We start from the raw sequence: 16886 nt of genomic DNA, 5'->3' as shown, positions 1-16886 counted from the left end.
TATTGGTCAAAGATGAAAGGGTATATAGAAGATTATGTCCTCAAATGTCACGTTTGTCAAGCACATAAAGCTAAATGCTTTAGACAGGCTGGGATGTTGCATCCTTTGCAAATCCCAAGTAATAAGTGGGAAAGTATTTCCATGGATTTTATTACCGGATTGCCAAGAACACATCAAGGCTAGGATTCTATTTGGGTTGTGGTGGATCGCTTAACAAAAATGGCTAGATTTTTACCTGCACGAAAGAATGTTACAGCTACGCAATTGGCAAGGCAGTTTATCGAGCAATTGTTTAGACTGTACAGTTTACCGCAGGACATAGTCAGTGATAGGGACTCTAAGTTTACTAGTGACTTTTGGAGGCTTGCCTTTGAGAAGTTGGAAACAACTTTGAATTTGAGTTCCTCAGGTCATCCTCAATCTAATGGCCAAACTGAAGGTTGAATCAGACTTTGGAGGACATGCTTCGTGCATGTCTCCAAAAGATAGGGTTCATGGGAAGATTATCTTCCTATGTTAGAATTTGCATATAACCAGGGTCACCGTGAAACCCGTTTCACTTTGCCTAAAACGCGAAACGTGAAACACTTGCGAAACGTTTCATTCGTGCTATGAAACGGTGAGCGTTTCATTACATGTAGCATAGAAAAAAAAATGAAAAAAATTAAGGTTTATTGTTTCACATCTTTCTTGAGGGTGTCGCCTGACCGTACGTTTGCAACTTTGCTCGTCTTCTCTCCTCGACGTCTGCACCAGCTGCCGTTACGAGGATCATGGAGTTTGAGGATCAGAGATGCCTGGGATTGTTTCTACTTGAGCTCAGGAGACACAGAGAGACCCTCTTGGCAGTCAGGAGACCGAGCCATGATGTACCTAGACAGAGGACCCTGACAGATTTCTTCGGCACCAACACCAGCACCAGCAACCCAGCCCACACACCTCCTGATACCTCCTCCATTGGGTCATCAGGGCACCGACCACGCTCCTAGGGAGTCACCACTGATAGAGCAGTTATCTTATGTCGTGCTCGTCGGCCACGCCCACTAGGATCCCGACCACGACATCCTCACCATCGCCAGATCAGAGCCATTATTGCTCGGCATCAGAGGCGCCTACCTCGCTTCTACGACCTCTCCATTCTAGACAGCCCCATGGCGAAGATACTTGAGCTAAGGAGAGGGCAACACTTCAACTGATCAGCATACATGGATCTACCTGATATACATTTTCCAGTATTTTCCAGTATTTTCTACTCAGTATCATCTCGGAGTCTTGCAGTTCTGTTCTTATAACTGTAGGACAATCAATTTCTTGTACTTTTTAGTCTTGTTCTCTTTGATGAGACACCAACTTCAGATGTCGTGCTCGTCGGCCATGCCCACCAGAATCCCGACCACGGCATCCTCGACATCGCCAGATCAGAGCCATTATTGCTCAGCATCGGAGGCGCCTACCTCGCTTCTACGACCTCTCCATTCTAGACAGCCCCATGGCGGAGATACTTGATCTAAGGAGAGAGTAACACTTCAACTGATCAGCATACATGGATCTACCTGATATACATTTTCCAGTATTTTCTACTCAGTATCATCTCGGAGTCTTGCAGTTCTGTTCTTATAACTGTAGGACAATCAGTTTATTGTACTTTTTAGTCTTGTTCTCTTTGATGAGACACCTCTTGGCAAACAGGAGGCCGATGTACCTAGACAGAGGACCCTTACAGATTTCTTCGGCACCGGCACCAGCACCAGCAACCCAGCTCACACACCTCCTGATACCTCCTCCATTGGGCCATCAGAGCACCAACCACGCTCCCAGGGAGTCACCACTGATAGAGCAGTTATCTTATGTCGTGCTCGTCGGCCACACCCACCAGGATCCCGACCACGGCATCCTCACCATCGCCAGATCAGAGCCATTATTGCTCGGCATCGGAGGCGCCTACCTCACTTCTACGACCTCTCCATTCTAGACAGCCCCATGGCGGAGATACTTGATCTAAGGAGAGGGCAACACTTCAACTGATCAGCATACATGGATCTACCTGATATACATTTTCCAGTATTTTCCAGTATTTTCTACTCAGTATCATCTCGGAGTCTTGCAGTTCTATTCTTATAACTGTAGGACAATCAGTTTATTGTACTTTTTAGTCTTGTTCTCTTTGATGAGACACCAACTTCAGATGTACTCTCAGTTTTGGTCTCATAGGCCATTATGGCCTCTTAGAGACGTTAATATATCATGATTGTATACTCCATGCATATAGCTTTGCATTCTCCTAGTAGTAGAGCTCCATCTCCTGCACACCCAGATTCAGCTTTTTTATTCAGTACTTTTTCATTTTGTTGGGATGACAGAGGATACCCCATACAGGTACTCCGATTTGTCTCATAGGCCGAGTTCGGTCTTTTGGAAGATGTTAATAAAATCTTTCTTTCTTTCATTCTTTCTCTCTCTCTCATATGGAGATACTCATTGTTGGTACGCTCAGATGAGATCATGGTTTGACCTACATGGTTTGCGGATAGAGGCACTACCACCCTTTAAACTCAAGTATAGATCCATAAAGCTTTGCCAAGATATGGCCGATCATGATGGTTTTGTAGTTATTAGGATCCATGGGATCTCCGGCCTTATGGATAGGCACAATAATGTGTAATGACCAGGTAGAGGGAAAGCCCTATGAGAGGGCACTATTAAACATATGGGCTAGAAAGGGTGCCAAGGTGTCGCCTACATAAGGGAGGTGCTCAGCCATAAGCCCCTCGTGATCCTGAGATCGGTCGTTTTGAAGCCTACTATATCCTTCATCACTGTCACGTGCACCCCGCACTTGGATGCCACGTAGACATTTCTGTACAGAAGGTGCAGGACCTAGGATGGTGAACTAGTCCCATGTGAGCCCAGTCCGGGACGAGTCAGCCAGGGATCCATCTCAGTCGTCCGAGGTCAGGTGTGCATTGTCCTGCACATGAGTCCAAGGTCAGGTGTGCACTGTCCTGCACATGAATCAGTGCCAGTCCGCGCTGTGAGTCTCCCTCTGGAATGATGTCAGATGTTCTGTGTATCTAGTTTGCAACTGGATGCCAAACCTCTGTGGGCATGTAGGTTTGCATATAGAGATGGGGCCAGCCCATAGGGCTACCCCAGTGCGAAGATTTGCACCCTTAGTGTGGGCATGGGGGAGATGTAGAACCACCCCCAAGGGGCCAGGAGGGCCCAGGCTGTGCCCACCAGCCATGGCATGGGCTGGAAGGGTTGTCGGCCAGCCCTAGTGCTTCTGGACAGGCAGCCGACAGGGCTACCCAGCAGGTCGGCCAGTTGTGGGGGGCAGTCCCACACCCATGCACAGGGCTGCCCAGCAGCCTGGCACTGTCCCAGCAGGCATGCGCAGAGTGGCCAGCAGGCTGCATAGTGTGAAAGCACAATATTGCTAAAGACATGGTCGTGAGGCTTTATAAAGCTGGCCGACTGGATTATAGGGGAGTATAAATACTCCAGCCAAGAAACAATGAAGGCATCTCATAATTCACCAAGTGCTCAAGCAAACAAGGGCCAGGACAGCCAAGAAGTTGCTAACGCGAAGGGGTGAAGGACTGAAGGTCAAGGGCAGGATTTTCCAGCCAAGAAAAGGTCAAGTTTTCTGTATTTGTTTTCAGATTTACATCATGCTAATAAAGCAAATACACCATCCGTGGTGGGGGCCCTACAGAGGGTAATTGGGACCCAATACTGTGTCCTCTCCATCTCCCCCTTCTCTCTCTATTTTCTGCACATCTCCTTTCAGTTTGTGCGTTAATTCTGTCGCGAAAAGAGTGCTGATTTCTGAGTTTTGAAGTACTGATCCTTTTCCGAAGCTTCCGCATATTACAGTGGTATCAGAGCTCACTTCAAGAACAAAGATTCAGCAAAGAAAACCAGAAAATTTTTTCGCTCGTGTGGTTGGTTTTTAGACGCCGGTGGACTACCCCTTTCGGAGTGACTCCTGTCCCTCGAAGGATGGTTGGTTTTTAGCCTCCGGAAGTCTCCCACACAGATAGTGGATAGTTAGATTGCGTTCCGGAAAGGAATTGCATTTTCCCGCTATGGCGAGTTTCGGCGACGAGAGAGAACCAGAACCGTGGGACCAGAGTGCACCAGGCAGCCCAGCTAGGGCACCCGGCTTGAGTGTCACAGACATGTTCCAGCAGATGATGCGAGCAATCGCAAACCAGACAACCAAGTTGGATGAGCAGAAGGCGCGGATTTTGGCTCTGGAGGAGCGTTCTCGCTCTCCAGCGTCGCGTTTTCCATCTCCTCCTCCCTCTCCTTCCGTATCCCAGATACCAGATCCTCGTCACAGGGACCCTCTCGCGGGGTCACAGCCGCAGCCAAGCTCCTTGCTTGAGATGCAGATGCGTGCATTGGAGATTCGACAACGAGAAGACGACGCCATGCAACGAGTGGAACACGAGCGTTACCTCAGAGCTTTGGACACCAGATTGACACCGGCGGCGCCCTCGAATCATTTTCCGGAGAAAATGAATTTCAATAAGTATAATGGTAAACTCGATCCCACTACTCTTTATTCATGGTTACATCAATTTGAAGCTTACTTTGCCGCAGTTAGGAAAACAGATACTGACAAAGTGATCTTAGCTAGTTGGTACTTGAAAGGTGAGGCCATTCCTTGGTGGACTCAGTGGGCTCATGCCCACACCAGAGCAGGTATGGCAGCTTATGTGTGGAACGAGTTCGTCCCCGACCTTAAGCAGCGGTTTCTACCGCCCCACTACCTTGAGCGACTCGAGACGAGTTCAGGGGTCAGAACGCGCAACCAGTCCTTCAGTTTGCCAATAAAATTTCGACCTTGTGTCTGCAATTAGGCTTATCTGATACGGACAAGAAAGGGCAGTTTTTGTATGACCTGCACACGCAAATCCAATGGGAGGTGCGTATGTTTAGGCCAGCCACCTTTGAGGACGCACTCTCGCTTGCGCAGAGTGCAGAAATGAAACACAATGGTGGCAAGCCCAAGACTTCCCAGCCGGCTTCTCCCAAGGCTAACGCCTCGGGGGGCAAAAGCCAGAACCAAACGGAGTCTTCCCCAAGACAGAGCCCGGGAGCCTCTGGCTCCAAGAACTCGAACAATGCGTCTAAGCTTACTCCAGACCAGAAAGCGGAGGCAGGCAAGACAGGTGGCAAGTTGAGTGCTGAGGAGCTTTCTCAGTACAAGAAGGAGGGTAGATGTTTCTTTTGTCACACAAAAGGACATACTTCTCGGGATTGTCCGAAGAAGCCTCCAAAGGCCGCCGCCGCCTCCACAGCTTCCGTGGTGAGCACAGCTCCCACACAGACCCCAGCGGCTACCCCTAGTTCTTCAACCCCCGGTGCTTCAGTTGGAGCAATTACTAGCCGGAAGCTCGAAGATAAGCAGAAGGACGCCCATGACCAGGAGTATGAGCGCAACGAATTGCTCAAGTCCTTTGGCTACATAGGTGGCCAGAGAGTCGTCTTGTTTGACAGCGGCAGCACGGAGGATGTGATCACGGAACAGGCCGCTAGGCGTGCCCGTTTCGAGCTGACTCTGGTGGACAAACAAGTTGAGGGTTTTAGCACAGATATGACAACGAGCATCAAGTATGAAGCTCTAGGTGCTAAGTTAGTGATTCAGGGCATAGAGTTTGTGCGTGACTTTATGGTTCCCCTCTTGTAGGAGCAGACATAATTTGGGTATCCAGTGGTTTCACAAGTTTCTTCCTGATGGGACAAGCACACGTTCCAGATCGATCGGAATGTGTCAAACACCCCGGTGACCATTAAGTGTGAGCCAAGTATTCCAAACTTTCCGCTCATAAGCCACTTGCAGGCTAAGTGAGCAGTCAGGAAAGGCGCACAGTGTGCGATGATTTACATCCAGACAGCCCAGACGGTGGCCAGTGCTTCCGAGAAGTACTCGGTTCTCCATGAAAAGTACCATAATATTTTTCTTCGGGACAGTCTCCCTCCCCAGCTCCCCCCGTCCAGACCGGAGGATCACAAGATTGACCTCCTGCCAGGCTCGGAACCCCCGAGCAAGTTTCCGTATCGCCTTTCTAAGGCAATGGAATCGGAGTTGGACCGCCAACTCCAAGAATTGTTGCAAGCTGGCTTCATCCGCCCCAGCGTGTCGCCATTTGCAGCACCGATCTTGTTTGTCAAGAAGAAAGATGGGTCTTCTCGGTTGTGTCGATTATCGTGCACTCAACAAGCTGACTATCAAGAGCAGATTCCCGATGCCTCGAATTGACTATATTCTCGAGAGGCTGAATGGAGCCAAGGTGTTCTCCAAACTGGATTTAAAGAGTGGGTACCACCAGGTACGGATTGTAGAGGGGGACATCCCCAAGACAGCCTTCCGTACAGAACGGGCCCACTATGAATTTGTGGTTATGCCATTTGGATTGACGAACGCCCCAGCTACATTTAACCGCATGATGATGCGTATTTTTCGGGAGTTGATTGGAGAGTGTGTGTTCATATTTCTGGACGATATACTCGTATTTTCACCTACAGTTGAGCAACATGACATTGATGTGGAGAAAGTCCTTAAGTTGCTGGAAAGCAACGAGCTCTATGTCAATGAAAAGAAGTCAGAATTTTATCTGTTCCAGGGGCGGCAAGCTACATCTTCACAGAATTTATTTGCTCCATCATCGTTTTTAGGAGCTCTTTGTTTTTTCTGTTTGGAAGCTTTATGCCTCCATTCCTTCCTTCCTGCTGGCTTTCTTCTTGATGTGATGTTTCTCCCGACATGGTGGAGGCCTGGGTTTCTTTTCCGGACTGCAGTATAACCATCCACCGGATGCTCTCACTTCTTTAGGTAGCCGAGCTGGGTTACAAACCTGATGCTCTAATACCAATGTTACATGCACTGAGGTTGATCATGATAACGCACAACAGGGCCTTCTTTATACCTTTATGTGGTGAGAATCTATAGCCTCAACTTTAGAGAGTAGGGAGAGAAGAGAATGTAGAATGTAGAAGAAGACACAGTATTGGGTCCCACTGAAGCCTCCCCCTCCCCCCCCCCCCCCCCCCCCCCCCTGCAAGCAAGAGTATTTGCTTATATTATTCTTTGGAAAAATGTTATACAATGCTGAGTACAAATGATATGAATGCCCAATGCAAGGACGAGGAGGCCCAGACATCGACAGAGTATCCAGCTATCCCAAGGCTCTGCTGAAGACTCTCCTTGACCATTGATGCAAATCCAGATGATTGTAGGACTGCACCTATGCTGGCCAAGATAGAAGAGTATCTTCCTTGTTGTCTGGAGATGGGCAGGACTGCTGAACTGTTGTTGTTCACTGCTGAATACCTGAATAATTATTGTGGGAATGAGGCCATGCCTTTTATACCTCCTCAATCAGCAGTCGGCTGCCCCTAAGAAGCTGTCGACTGATGCAAGAAGTCCCACAACTGAGAAATGCCAGTCGGCTCGGCTGGTGCAAAATCCCTGTCGGTTGCATAAAATGCCCACGACTGCTCATATGCACAGTCGGCTACAGGAACAATACACGTATGCTCAGTCAGCTGGCAACATATCCTGGTCGGGTGCTGTAATGCCTGTCGGCTGCTGGCCGACTGTATGGCAAAACTCTTGGATGCCTTTGCAAGGCTTAGCCCAAGTAGGGGCAGCGTTAGTGCTGGCCTTAGGGCTGACCCCCTTCTATGTGAATGCACTTACAATGCTTTGCATGCATCTAATCCTAAGGTTGACACATACATGCTCCTGAATGATGCTTTCTCCAAGTGGGTTAAGAGGACTGACAACTGACTCACCTCTAAAGCTCAGAGACTGACCTACGTAGCTCGTGCCTGACTGTCCCTAGACCGAGGGCTCACAATGGGGTCACGACGTACGACAAATAATCCTAGAAAAGGTTCTACTTCTGAACAAATCCTGCACTGATGATCATGCCAGTGTCACTGTGTACCCCAGTGCAAGGTACACGTGACACCATCACACTAAGGATGATCAGAGGTTCAACTCATACCTAGTGTAGTCTCCAATCTCTAGAAAACTAGCTGCCAGAGTCCCTATCCCATTGGATTAATTCCCTGATCCGTAGATTAGTGTCACTCCTTGAACCTAGGGACTCTACCCTATCCAAGTAGTCAACGCACATGGGTGCCATAAATGAAAAAAAATTGCAGGTTCACTAGGCTCTGATACCAGCTACAGAACACTCGTGCCTATGTCCTAGGCTTTTCATAGTGCGGCAAAATCACACATACAACACACACAACAGTCCTAAACTATTGTTTGTAGGCTGTGCATAATACAACTGAAATTCAAGTACAAAGGATATGGCTGAGTGAAAACGTCAACTGCACCTATTCCTACTGTACGCTCCTGGCTAGCACTTCGCCTCTAGAGAAACGCTCTATGAAGTCCTACACTAAGTCAAGAAGATGATTATGACGATTTTCCAATAAGCGTATATATATGCATCATTATTTGTCGTCCAACCTTCCATGTCATTGTTGTCACGTCATCATTGCCACGTGGCACCTGCACTGTCCAAGCGCTCCCACACCTGCTGCCCAACTCCTACAGGCCAGTCACGCATACCTAGCGTGAGATGTGTCACACAGGCTCTATGTAGGGATGTAGGCTACATGCAAACTCGACACAAAGACTCTACGCAGGGACCTATGTTGCATGCAAACCCTAATGCAATGCCTTGCTGCAAATCTCCCTAAGCAATTACCTAGGCTCTGATACCACTACGCATGCATGTGGAAGCCTACTTGATTAGGCCCTAATTAAATGCTGATTAGAAGGCTCATTAGAAGCACAATCTGAAAAAGCAGAGTGGAATAGGACAGACTTGAGTATCAACCTAGTCTACCATGCATATTGCTGATGAATATTTACCATGATTACAATGCTGAAAACTCATGTCTAAACTCCAAAACCCTGGTGTTAAAGCTTACACTGCATGAACAAAAAGCTTGTCTTGCTGTCCAAGACTTGTGTAACTGTGTAATGCACATTGAGGCTGCCTTACCACTGATCCAGCACTTGCCTCCTGCTCTAGGACCTCTTACCAGAAGACTGAGAATGACCTTGGCCCATACTTAAATAGGAGCATATCTAGTGGTTGGCCAGCCTAGGATCAGTGGCCAGCACACATCCCCATACTTAGCATTTGCAACTCACCAACTATCCAACTGTCCAGCTGGCTCCACACTTGGGCGCTTGGTCCTAGCTCTTAAAGGCAGCGATGAGCTATCTAGATTGTGCCTACTCTGCCCCTAAACTTGCCCCTTAGCATCTGAACGCTGACGTCCATGTCCATTTGGCACTCACCTATGTGATGCTTCAAGTGCATACTATATGCTTCCAGACTAATGCTGGCCGTACATGAGATTAGCTTCTTCCTATCATGATTTCATCTTTAAAAGCATGTTGCTTTTGGGAACTTTGGCCTACTAGGAAAGCATTATCAATTTTTATTTCCTATGTTGACTTCTTCACCATTGCCAATGATAGCCAGAACATACATTTATATTTAATCCAAGCAATCACATCGATATGAAATAGGATTGGTTCTATATTAAAAAGACGTGTATAATTCCTAGTACTGAACTTTACCAGCTTGAAAGAGGAAAGACGGAAAAAGAGCATTTATGGCACATTATCTCACCTGCTGTAAAAGAGTCTCCAGAGAGGAAAACTGATTTTGAAACGCAAGAGCACCACCCAGGAGGAGCAACCTGGGAGTTCTGAATCGGGTTGTCATTCGCCTGTGGGCTACATTTTTCTTACAAACAATTCCCTTCACCACTTGACTGCCACAAACAAGGGCACCACAATGAATAAATAGCTTCAAGCTTTACCTAGGACATCAAACAATTTTTTGTTGGAACCAATAAACTCAAAATTCTGCAATGAATGTAGAATTTATCACTGACCTTTCACTCGGCCGTCCAATGGCCACACACTTAACCTTTACATAACCTCCTGGATCCATCCCTCCACCTATGCTTGTATCTGGCTTTATAACACTTGCAGCTTGCAATGAGAGCGATGTCACAATCTCTGACCAACTTTCCTGACCACCTTCATCTGCCTGGATGCCCTCCCCATTCAGAAGCTGTGAAACAAGTACTCTGAAATGCCCATCCACAACAGCTCTCATGGCTTTCCGCTGCTCCTCTGTTGTTGAATTCTCTTTGCTCCTATACTCACTGCTACTCAAGCTACCAGGCGAATGGGTCAAACACCAAACACCCTCTGAATCATCATCATCGTCATTCCCTCCATTAATCCCCATCTGACACTCTTCATCCTCTGGTGGTGGAGCAATCCATAACGAGGCATTGTTCTCAACGTCCAGAAAGTCTCCTTCCTGCACAGACAAGGGCTCCTTGTATAAGGCTGCATAGAAGCTGTTGTCATCTGCACCCTCCTCTGGCCCTTCATAGCATTCACCTGACATTCCAGATCTTATGGATAATGATTGTATTCCTGCCTCACTTTTTTCAGAGTTACCCCCAATGTTAATGTCAGCCACTGCTCCCATAGCAAGTTCTTGATCATTTTGGGCATCGGTACCATATGAACCATGGGTTCCAACATGCACACAGCCATCTTCCTCCTCGTCATACTTATACCGCCTTTGAAATCTAGAATGGTGGATTTCTGCTTCTCTATGGCATTCGTCATCCTCATCATCACTCCTACAAAGAGAAAAACTTGTAAATCAGAATAACATCAGTACCACACCAGACATAATTCGTTTCAGAACATAATCCCTCCCTTAAACAAGGGACATCTTACCTGCTGTCGTTGCAGAAATCATAGGGACTTGGAGATCCTTCCCTACCTCTTGGAGATACTAATCTAATGCTCGTCCTACCTGGCCTCAACTTGCTGAGTTGTTTCTGCTCTGAATCTGTATCCATAACATCTCTTCCTAAATGTGCTTGAGAAATGAAAACAGAAGACCCCAGCTGTGGATACCCAGATGATGCTGTCGAGCCAGTGCCACTTGTGCTGATGCTTGACAGACTGTGAATTGATGAAAATGGAGTAGTAGTTTGTGATGTTTGTCCACCGTAAAAACTGGTAGAATCTTCTTTTTTATTGAAGCAAAATCTGCAAATGTGGAGACGATCCTCTTCTTCTTGAAGCCTGGCACACCCATCTGTGGTAGAAAATTTATTCTGAGAGCAATTTCCATAAAATATGCAGCCACAGATGTGACAATGATGACGACGATTGAACATGTTGAACTGAGAACCGCATTCATTACAAACAGAACAGCAGTTGTCTTGTGTCCAATTGTCCCTGAACATGGCATGAGATGGACTTCCATGGAATCCATGAACGCACCTTCTCAACTACGTCACAAATTGAAATTTATGTAGCTTCCATCTACCGTGAGCAGACACCAGGATAAGGCTTCCAGACAGTATCACCTAAACTCTGGAGGTAAAAATTACAAGAAAAAGGATTCAGCAAAAGTTTGTGTGCTTGTATGAGAGAACTTTGCTCTTGCAAAAACTCGAGCAAAAAAAAAATCAGCCCTGATGCCTGCCCCGGCCCTGCCTGTCATCTTAACCAGTAAAGAAATGGATAGTGTTTAGCAAACAAGTACGGGAAAACAAACTAGACCAAACTAGCTTATGCAACTAGATAGCCATGCTTATAATTAGGAACTGTTGGAAAAAATAAACAGACATTGATTGCTTTACTTCCCTACACAGAAAAGATTGAGCTACAAGGCTATTTTCAGTGTTTTTCTTCTTTGAAAGTTGAAACAAAGGTTTGGGCCACACTTCAAAGTTCAAGAAGCAGATGTTATTGTTTTACTTCCTGCCCCAAATACTGATGCAAGATGCTGACAGAAAACCGCCAAAACTACCGTGGCAAATAAAGATGCATGGCCTGAAAGTGCAACACCATTGAAGAACGAAGTGAATGAAGCATGTGTTTAATCAGCACTGCTGAGAATCTTCATCGATTTTAATAATCCTACTCCTCAAAGCTTAAGGGACTAAATGTATTAATTCCCTGCATAAGAAAAAATCTGAGCCTACTTCTCACAGCCATTTTCTTTCCTTGAACAGAAACGTTTGGGCCTACACTTCAAACTTTGAGAAGCAACTTTTGCCTTTGAGTTCCCTGCACAGAAAGGTCCGAGCCTACTCTTGAAAGTTTAAAGAGAAGATTTCCTCGTTATACTTCCCCGCACAGAAACATTTGAGCTTACACTTCAAAAGTTGGAAAGCAAAGTCCATTATCTACTTCCCTATACATAGAGCAATTAGCATCGTAAACAGAAACGTTTGGCCTACAATTCAGAGTTTGCCGGGAACGTTCTACACGGAAACGTTTGAGCCTTATCTACATAGCTTGAAAGAAGGTTTCCGAGGTTTTCCGTCTCTCTCAGAAGCATAATTCTTTTCATGGTTTTCCTTAAACAGAAGCTATTGCTCGTTGTTTGCCTTCCTTCAACAAAAACGCTTCAGAAGTTCTTTAACGTTAACGCCTAATAACTGACGATTACGAAGCAATGCTCCCTAATTCTCGTCTCGAAACATTACAACATTACTTTGATCGCGCTGTTGAATATCTAATCTTCACTGTCCTGCTCAAAACAGCTTTAAAGCATGCATGTACCTTTCTTTATGAAAATGCATCGCCTGTCCGCTATGGTTCGATGATCAGCATGCAGGAGCTCCAATCCGCGGCTATGGCTCGCATCCAGCTCTTGGAGGTTCCGCGTTCTAGTCGCTTCGTCGCACTCGTTGTACGCTGCTTTAACTCCAACGCAAACAGAAAGGAAGTAGCCGGCGATGGTACGGCGGGCGAAAGAGAGAACGGCGAGAAGCTGAAAGTGGGAACAAATCAAGAAAACCTTTCGCGCTGGAAAGAGAAGAAAACGATGAGGAATGATACCGATCGTGAAGGCAAAATTGAACAAGCCGACATAAAGGGGATGCAGAAGCAGGACCCCAAACCTTAAACCTGATTATATTACAAAACCTTGAAAGGTTAGTGATGGGAAGGCAGAATTGAGCAAGACAACATAAAAAGGGGAATGCAGAAACAGAACTTAAACCTGATTAAAAAATCACAAAACCTTGAAAAGTTAGTGATGGGACCACAAGCCTCTAAGACATCATTTACATTTAGTGGGCCCCTTATAGGAGAGCGGTGCTACTCTAAAGTTATAAAAGTTGCAAAATGTGGGCCAACTTTTTCTTTTTTATAAGTAGGGGTATGCTATTTGTAAGTTCATACAAAAAGATTGTGTATAAAGATGGCTTACGCTTGATTATTTCCACTGATTGTTAATTTGGTCCCTAAGACTATAAGACCTTGCCTTCACAAGCCAACTCACTCCCTTGTTCACCTTCATCGCTAGGAGAATGTATGTGAGTGAAAGAATCTGTAATTATTCTTCATCTACTTTGCTTCTACATTCTCAAAGATTGTTCTCAAGTAACCACTCTCTCCAGGGCCACCATTAAAAGTAAGTTGACCTCTCTTTGCCCTCCAAGTTCCACATGCTCAATTTGCCATCTCAACATGCCATGTGTACACTCTATTAATGCATTCTCGTACCCCAATGCAATCATACACAACGTGCATTAAAGTTCTCTCTCTCTCTCTCTCTCTCTCTCTCTCTCTCTCTCTCTCTCTCTCTCTCTCTCTCTCTCTCTCTCTCCAAATCTAACATAAATGTTCCTTTCTAAGGTATCATTCCAACTCATCTCACTCCCTAGTCCCTACCCTCACAAGAACAATACTCTAATACTCATACCTTAGCACTTACCCCACTCCTCACCCCACCAACCCAACCACCCTTGACACTTTTAAACATTTAAAGGCCTTTCTCCACACGCCCTCCCCTCATATAGTCCTTTAAAAGATTCTTGGAGAATTTCCATGCAACAAAGGTTCTATAACAAACTCAAAAGTATACACACATATAAGGATTCAAAAAGCATGCCCCTAAAGCTACAATTCACTTAGTGTATCATTACTTTGCTAAGATATGTAAGTTGCTGCTAAATTGGAAATGTAAAGCTTATAATGCATCCACTACACATCATTATATGTGGACATGCCATGAGGGAGAGCTAAGGGTGCTAAAATGAGAAGATAAGGATGATGTGTTAAAATTTGTATTCGTATAGAATTCCTTCCTTTTTATATAGAAGCTTGAATGGTTTTTAAAGCAAAATCTTTGCTAACATGTCAAGTTAAGGAGTAAAAGACAACTTATATCAGAAAAGAACACCAACAAACTTTGATTTTCCTCTATAGTAATATTTTTTGTTTGACCTGCCCTAAATTCTTGAAAGAGCAAGAGTAAGCTCAATGCTTCTGAAAAAGACAATGATTTTCCTCTATAGTAATATTTTTTGTTTGACCTGCCCTAAATTCTTGAAAGAGCAAGAGCAAGAGTAAGCTCAATGCTTCTGAAAAAGACAATGATTGTAGATTCCCCACTATATGCAGATATGTTTTGTGAAGCATAGTGCATATAATATTACCATCAGCATGATTAGTAATCTCTCTATAGCACAAAAATAGTTCTTCTGTACGATGTTGCTTAAAGAAATTTTCATATTGATTTATGACATCATAGATGTGACGCTCGTAACCTTCTTATAAAGATTGCTTTCTTCATAATATTTTTGAAAGCAAACACGAGATAATTCATGCTCCAATCAAAATTTGTTGGGCTTTGAATATATCAATTGCAATGTTAACATGCTTGATATAGGAAAGCATGGTAAATCCATGTTTCTTGGTTTATGCATTTGGATATTAATCTTCAAAATAGTGCCAAATGGTGTAACATTCTTTGTTTGTGCATGCCATACTCAACATCACAAATGACACATAGATCCTTCTTAACTTGCATTATTGAGGCAGCTCTCTCTCTCTCTCTCTCTCTCTCTCTCTCTCTCTCTCTCTCTCTCTCACACAATGCATCTGTTAACCCAATTCTAGGGTTAACAGGGACCACCGCCATTATCTTACATCAAGGAGTCACGGTAAATACACTAAAGGGTCATACATTCAAGATATGAAGCCATAGTGTCCAAAGCTACAACTTGGACGGGCGCCTGTAATGGTGTGACAGAGTATTTATGGCGATTCCCGCTTCAAGAGCATGTGGCAGCAAGATAGGATGAAGTCCTAATTGATGTACTTTATGGATATATTATGAGAGTAGTCATCGTAATAGCATTAGGCCTTTTATGAGCTTACAGTGTCCGGCCGGCCACAGTTTAAGTGAGTGTGAACACTTATGGCCATGTATATAAGTGAATATCTCTCATAATACAAGATACTCTCCCATTATGCAATTGAGTCTTGCTCTTGCTAATCTCTCTCCCTAATGCATGCTAGTGAGTGTGTGTGAGTGAAGTGAGGTGAGAGGAGGGACGAGGACCCGTAGTGCAACGCGGAGGTGTGACAACGCTCGCGGGCGGGAGGCACAGTGAAATTGCTTCTCAAGGAGTTATAGACCTTGGACACCTCAAGGGTTACGAGCTCGGCCATTGGAAAGATCCTCATGACAATTGCGGTTCACCAGGAAATCTCTTTTTTTTGGATATGTTTTAAGGAGGGTTAAGGTGAGCCATAACATTTTTGGCGCCGCCGAGGAACCATCCCTTGGCTTTTTTCGTCATTTTTCCTCTAATTTACGCATAACCCATTGCCCATTATCTTGATTAATAGTTTCCCATGATGAAAAAGATGTGGATTGGATGGTGATTTGTGTGAGAGTTGGTGTAGAATAGCTCTCTTTTTTATTTTTGAAAAGAATGCTTTTTGTTTAATTTTTAGATTAATTTGTTGTTTTTGTTTTTGTTTTTGTTTTTGTGGTTTTTCATGTTCTTAGGGCTTGCATATAGTTTGTATTAGGCTTAGTTTGAATTCATTGCATCAAACAATGCAATAGAATGCACTTTTTAGTGAATGTTAGCTCTCTTTAGTGTTAAACATAGAACTAAGATCATTAATTTTAGTTTAATTGTGTGTTTGTTGTTGAAATTGTTTGGATTAGAGTGTTAGCAAACATTAGGAGTAGTTAATCTTTTAAAAAGTTTCTTAAAACCTTTAAAACAATCCTTGAATTTGACTAATTTATCTTAATGGATTGGTTTTTGTCATTAAGGGTGATTAATCTTGCTCAAGAGGTAAAAAATTTAGAAAATGTGTTTAATTGGGGTCTAAATTTATCAGATGAGTAGTCGAAATTGGTATTTTTGAGTGTTTTGAGAGCATCTAGATGCATCAAAACACCTAATCACATCAAATTTTTCATCACTTGGAGAACTTTGACTCTCTTTGCTTAAAAGAGAAGACCATAATCAAGAGTCTAATTAATCTCCTATTTTAGATTAATTTACACAATTGTTGATGCACAAAGATTAGCATTCCCTTGCTCTATCCAATGATGTGCTCAATTATGTGAATTAATTAGAGATTAGTGGTTAATTAGAGTCTTTCATTAATGTAAAAGAGAAAAAGATTAGTAAAAGGATTAATCTTTAATCACTTTTTTACATAACTCATTAACGCTATAAGCATTCAATGAGTAGATGCTAATGAGTTCTCAAATTGTCCATTTTTGGGGGTCATTTATAAAGAGTGTAAGGGGTGTCATTAGAGGGTTGACTTTTTTTATTCCCACTTACCTTTTTTTTTTAAAGTCCATATCCCTTCCATTTTAAATTTCAAAAAATATCCCCCCCAAAAAAGGGAAATTCGTATTTCCCACTTAACTATTAAAAAAATAAAGAAAGAAGGAGTTCACGACATGAACCATTTTTTTCGCCCAAAAGTTCACGGCGTGAACCATTTTTTCACGCCCAAAAGGTTC

The 16886-nt window shown here is 44.2% G+C and overlaps 1 protein-coding gene across 2 annotated transcripts in view; it reads right to left on the bottom strand.

Moving 5' to 3' along the window:
• The window catches only part of LOC147610327 (1-phosphatidylinositol-3-phosphate 5-kinase FAB1B-like), a 46247-nt gene extending 33169 nt beyond the window's left edge, over positions 1-13078 (bottom strand). For both annotated transcript variants that reach the window (XR_015264104.1, XM_086786625.1), the window contains exons 1-5: positions 12659-13078; positions 11369-11461; positions 10814-11180; positions 9946-10713; positions 9678-9822 (exon numbers count right to left, since the gene is read on the bottom strand). Coding sequence is in view for 1 of the 2 variants with exons in the window: in XM_086786625.1 (XP_086642751.1) it covers positions 9678-9822; positions 9946-10713; positions 10814-10938 (1038 nt within the window). In the remaining variant the exon portion in view is untranslated. The remainder of the gene's footprint in view (positions 1-9677; positions 9823-9945; positions 10714-10813; positions 11181-11368; positions 11462-12658) is intronic.
• Between the last annotated feature and the right edge of the window lie 3808 nt (positions 13079-16886).

The sequence above is a fragment of the Cibotium barometz genome, chromosome 49, assembly GCF_041138505.1.
Source record: "Cibotium barometz isolate CiBa-2024 chromosome 49, ASM4113850v1, whole genome shotgun sequence".
Classification (NCBI taxonomy): domain Eukaryota; kingdom Viridiplantae; phylum Streptophyta; class Polypodiopsida; order Cyatheales; family Cibotiaceae; genus Cibotium; species Cibotium barometz.
Note: the sequence above shows the minus strand (reverse complement) of the source record. Positions and strands in the feature narration are given on the sequence as shown.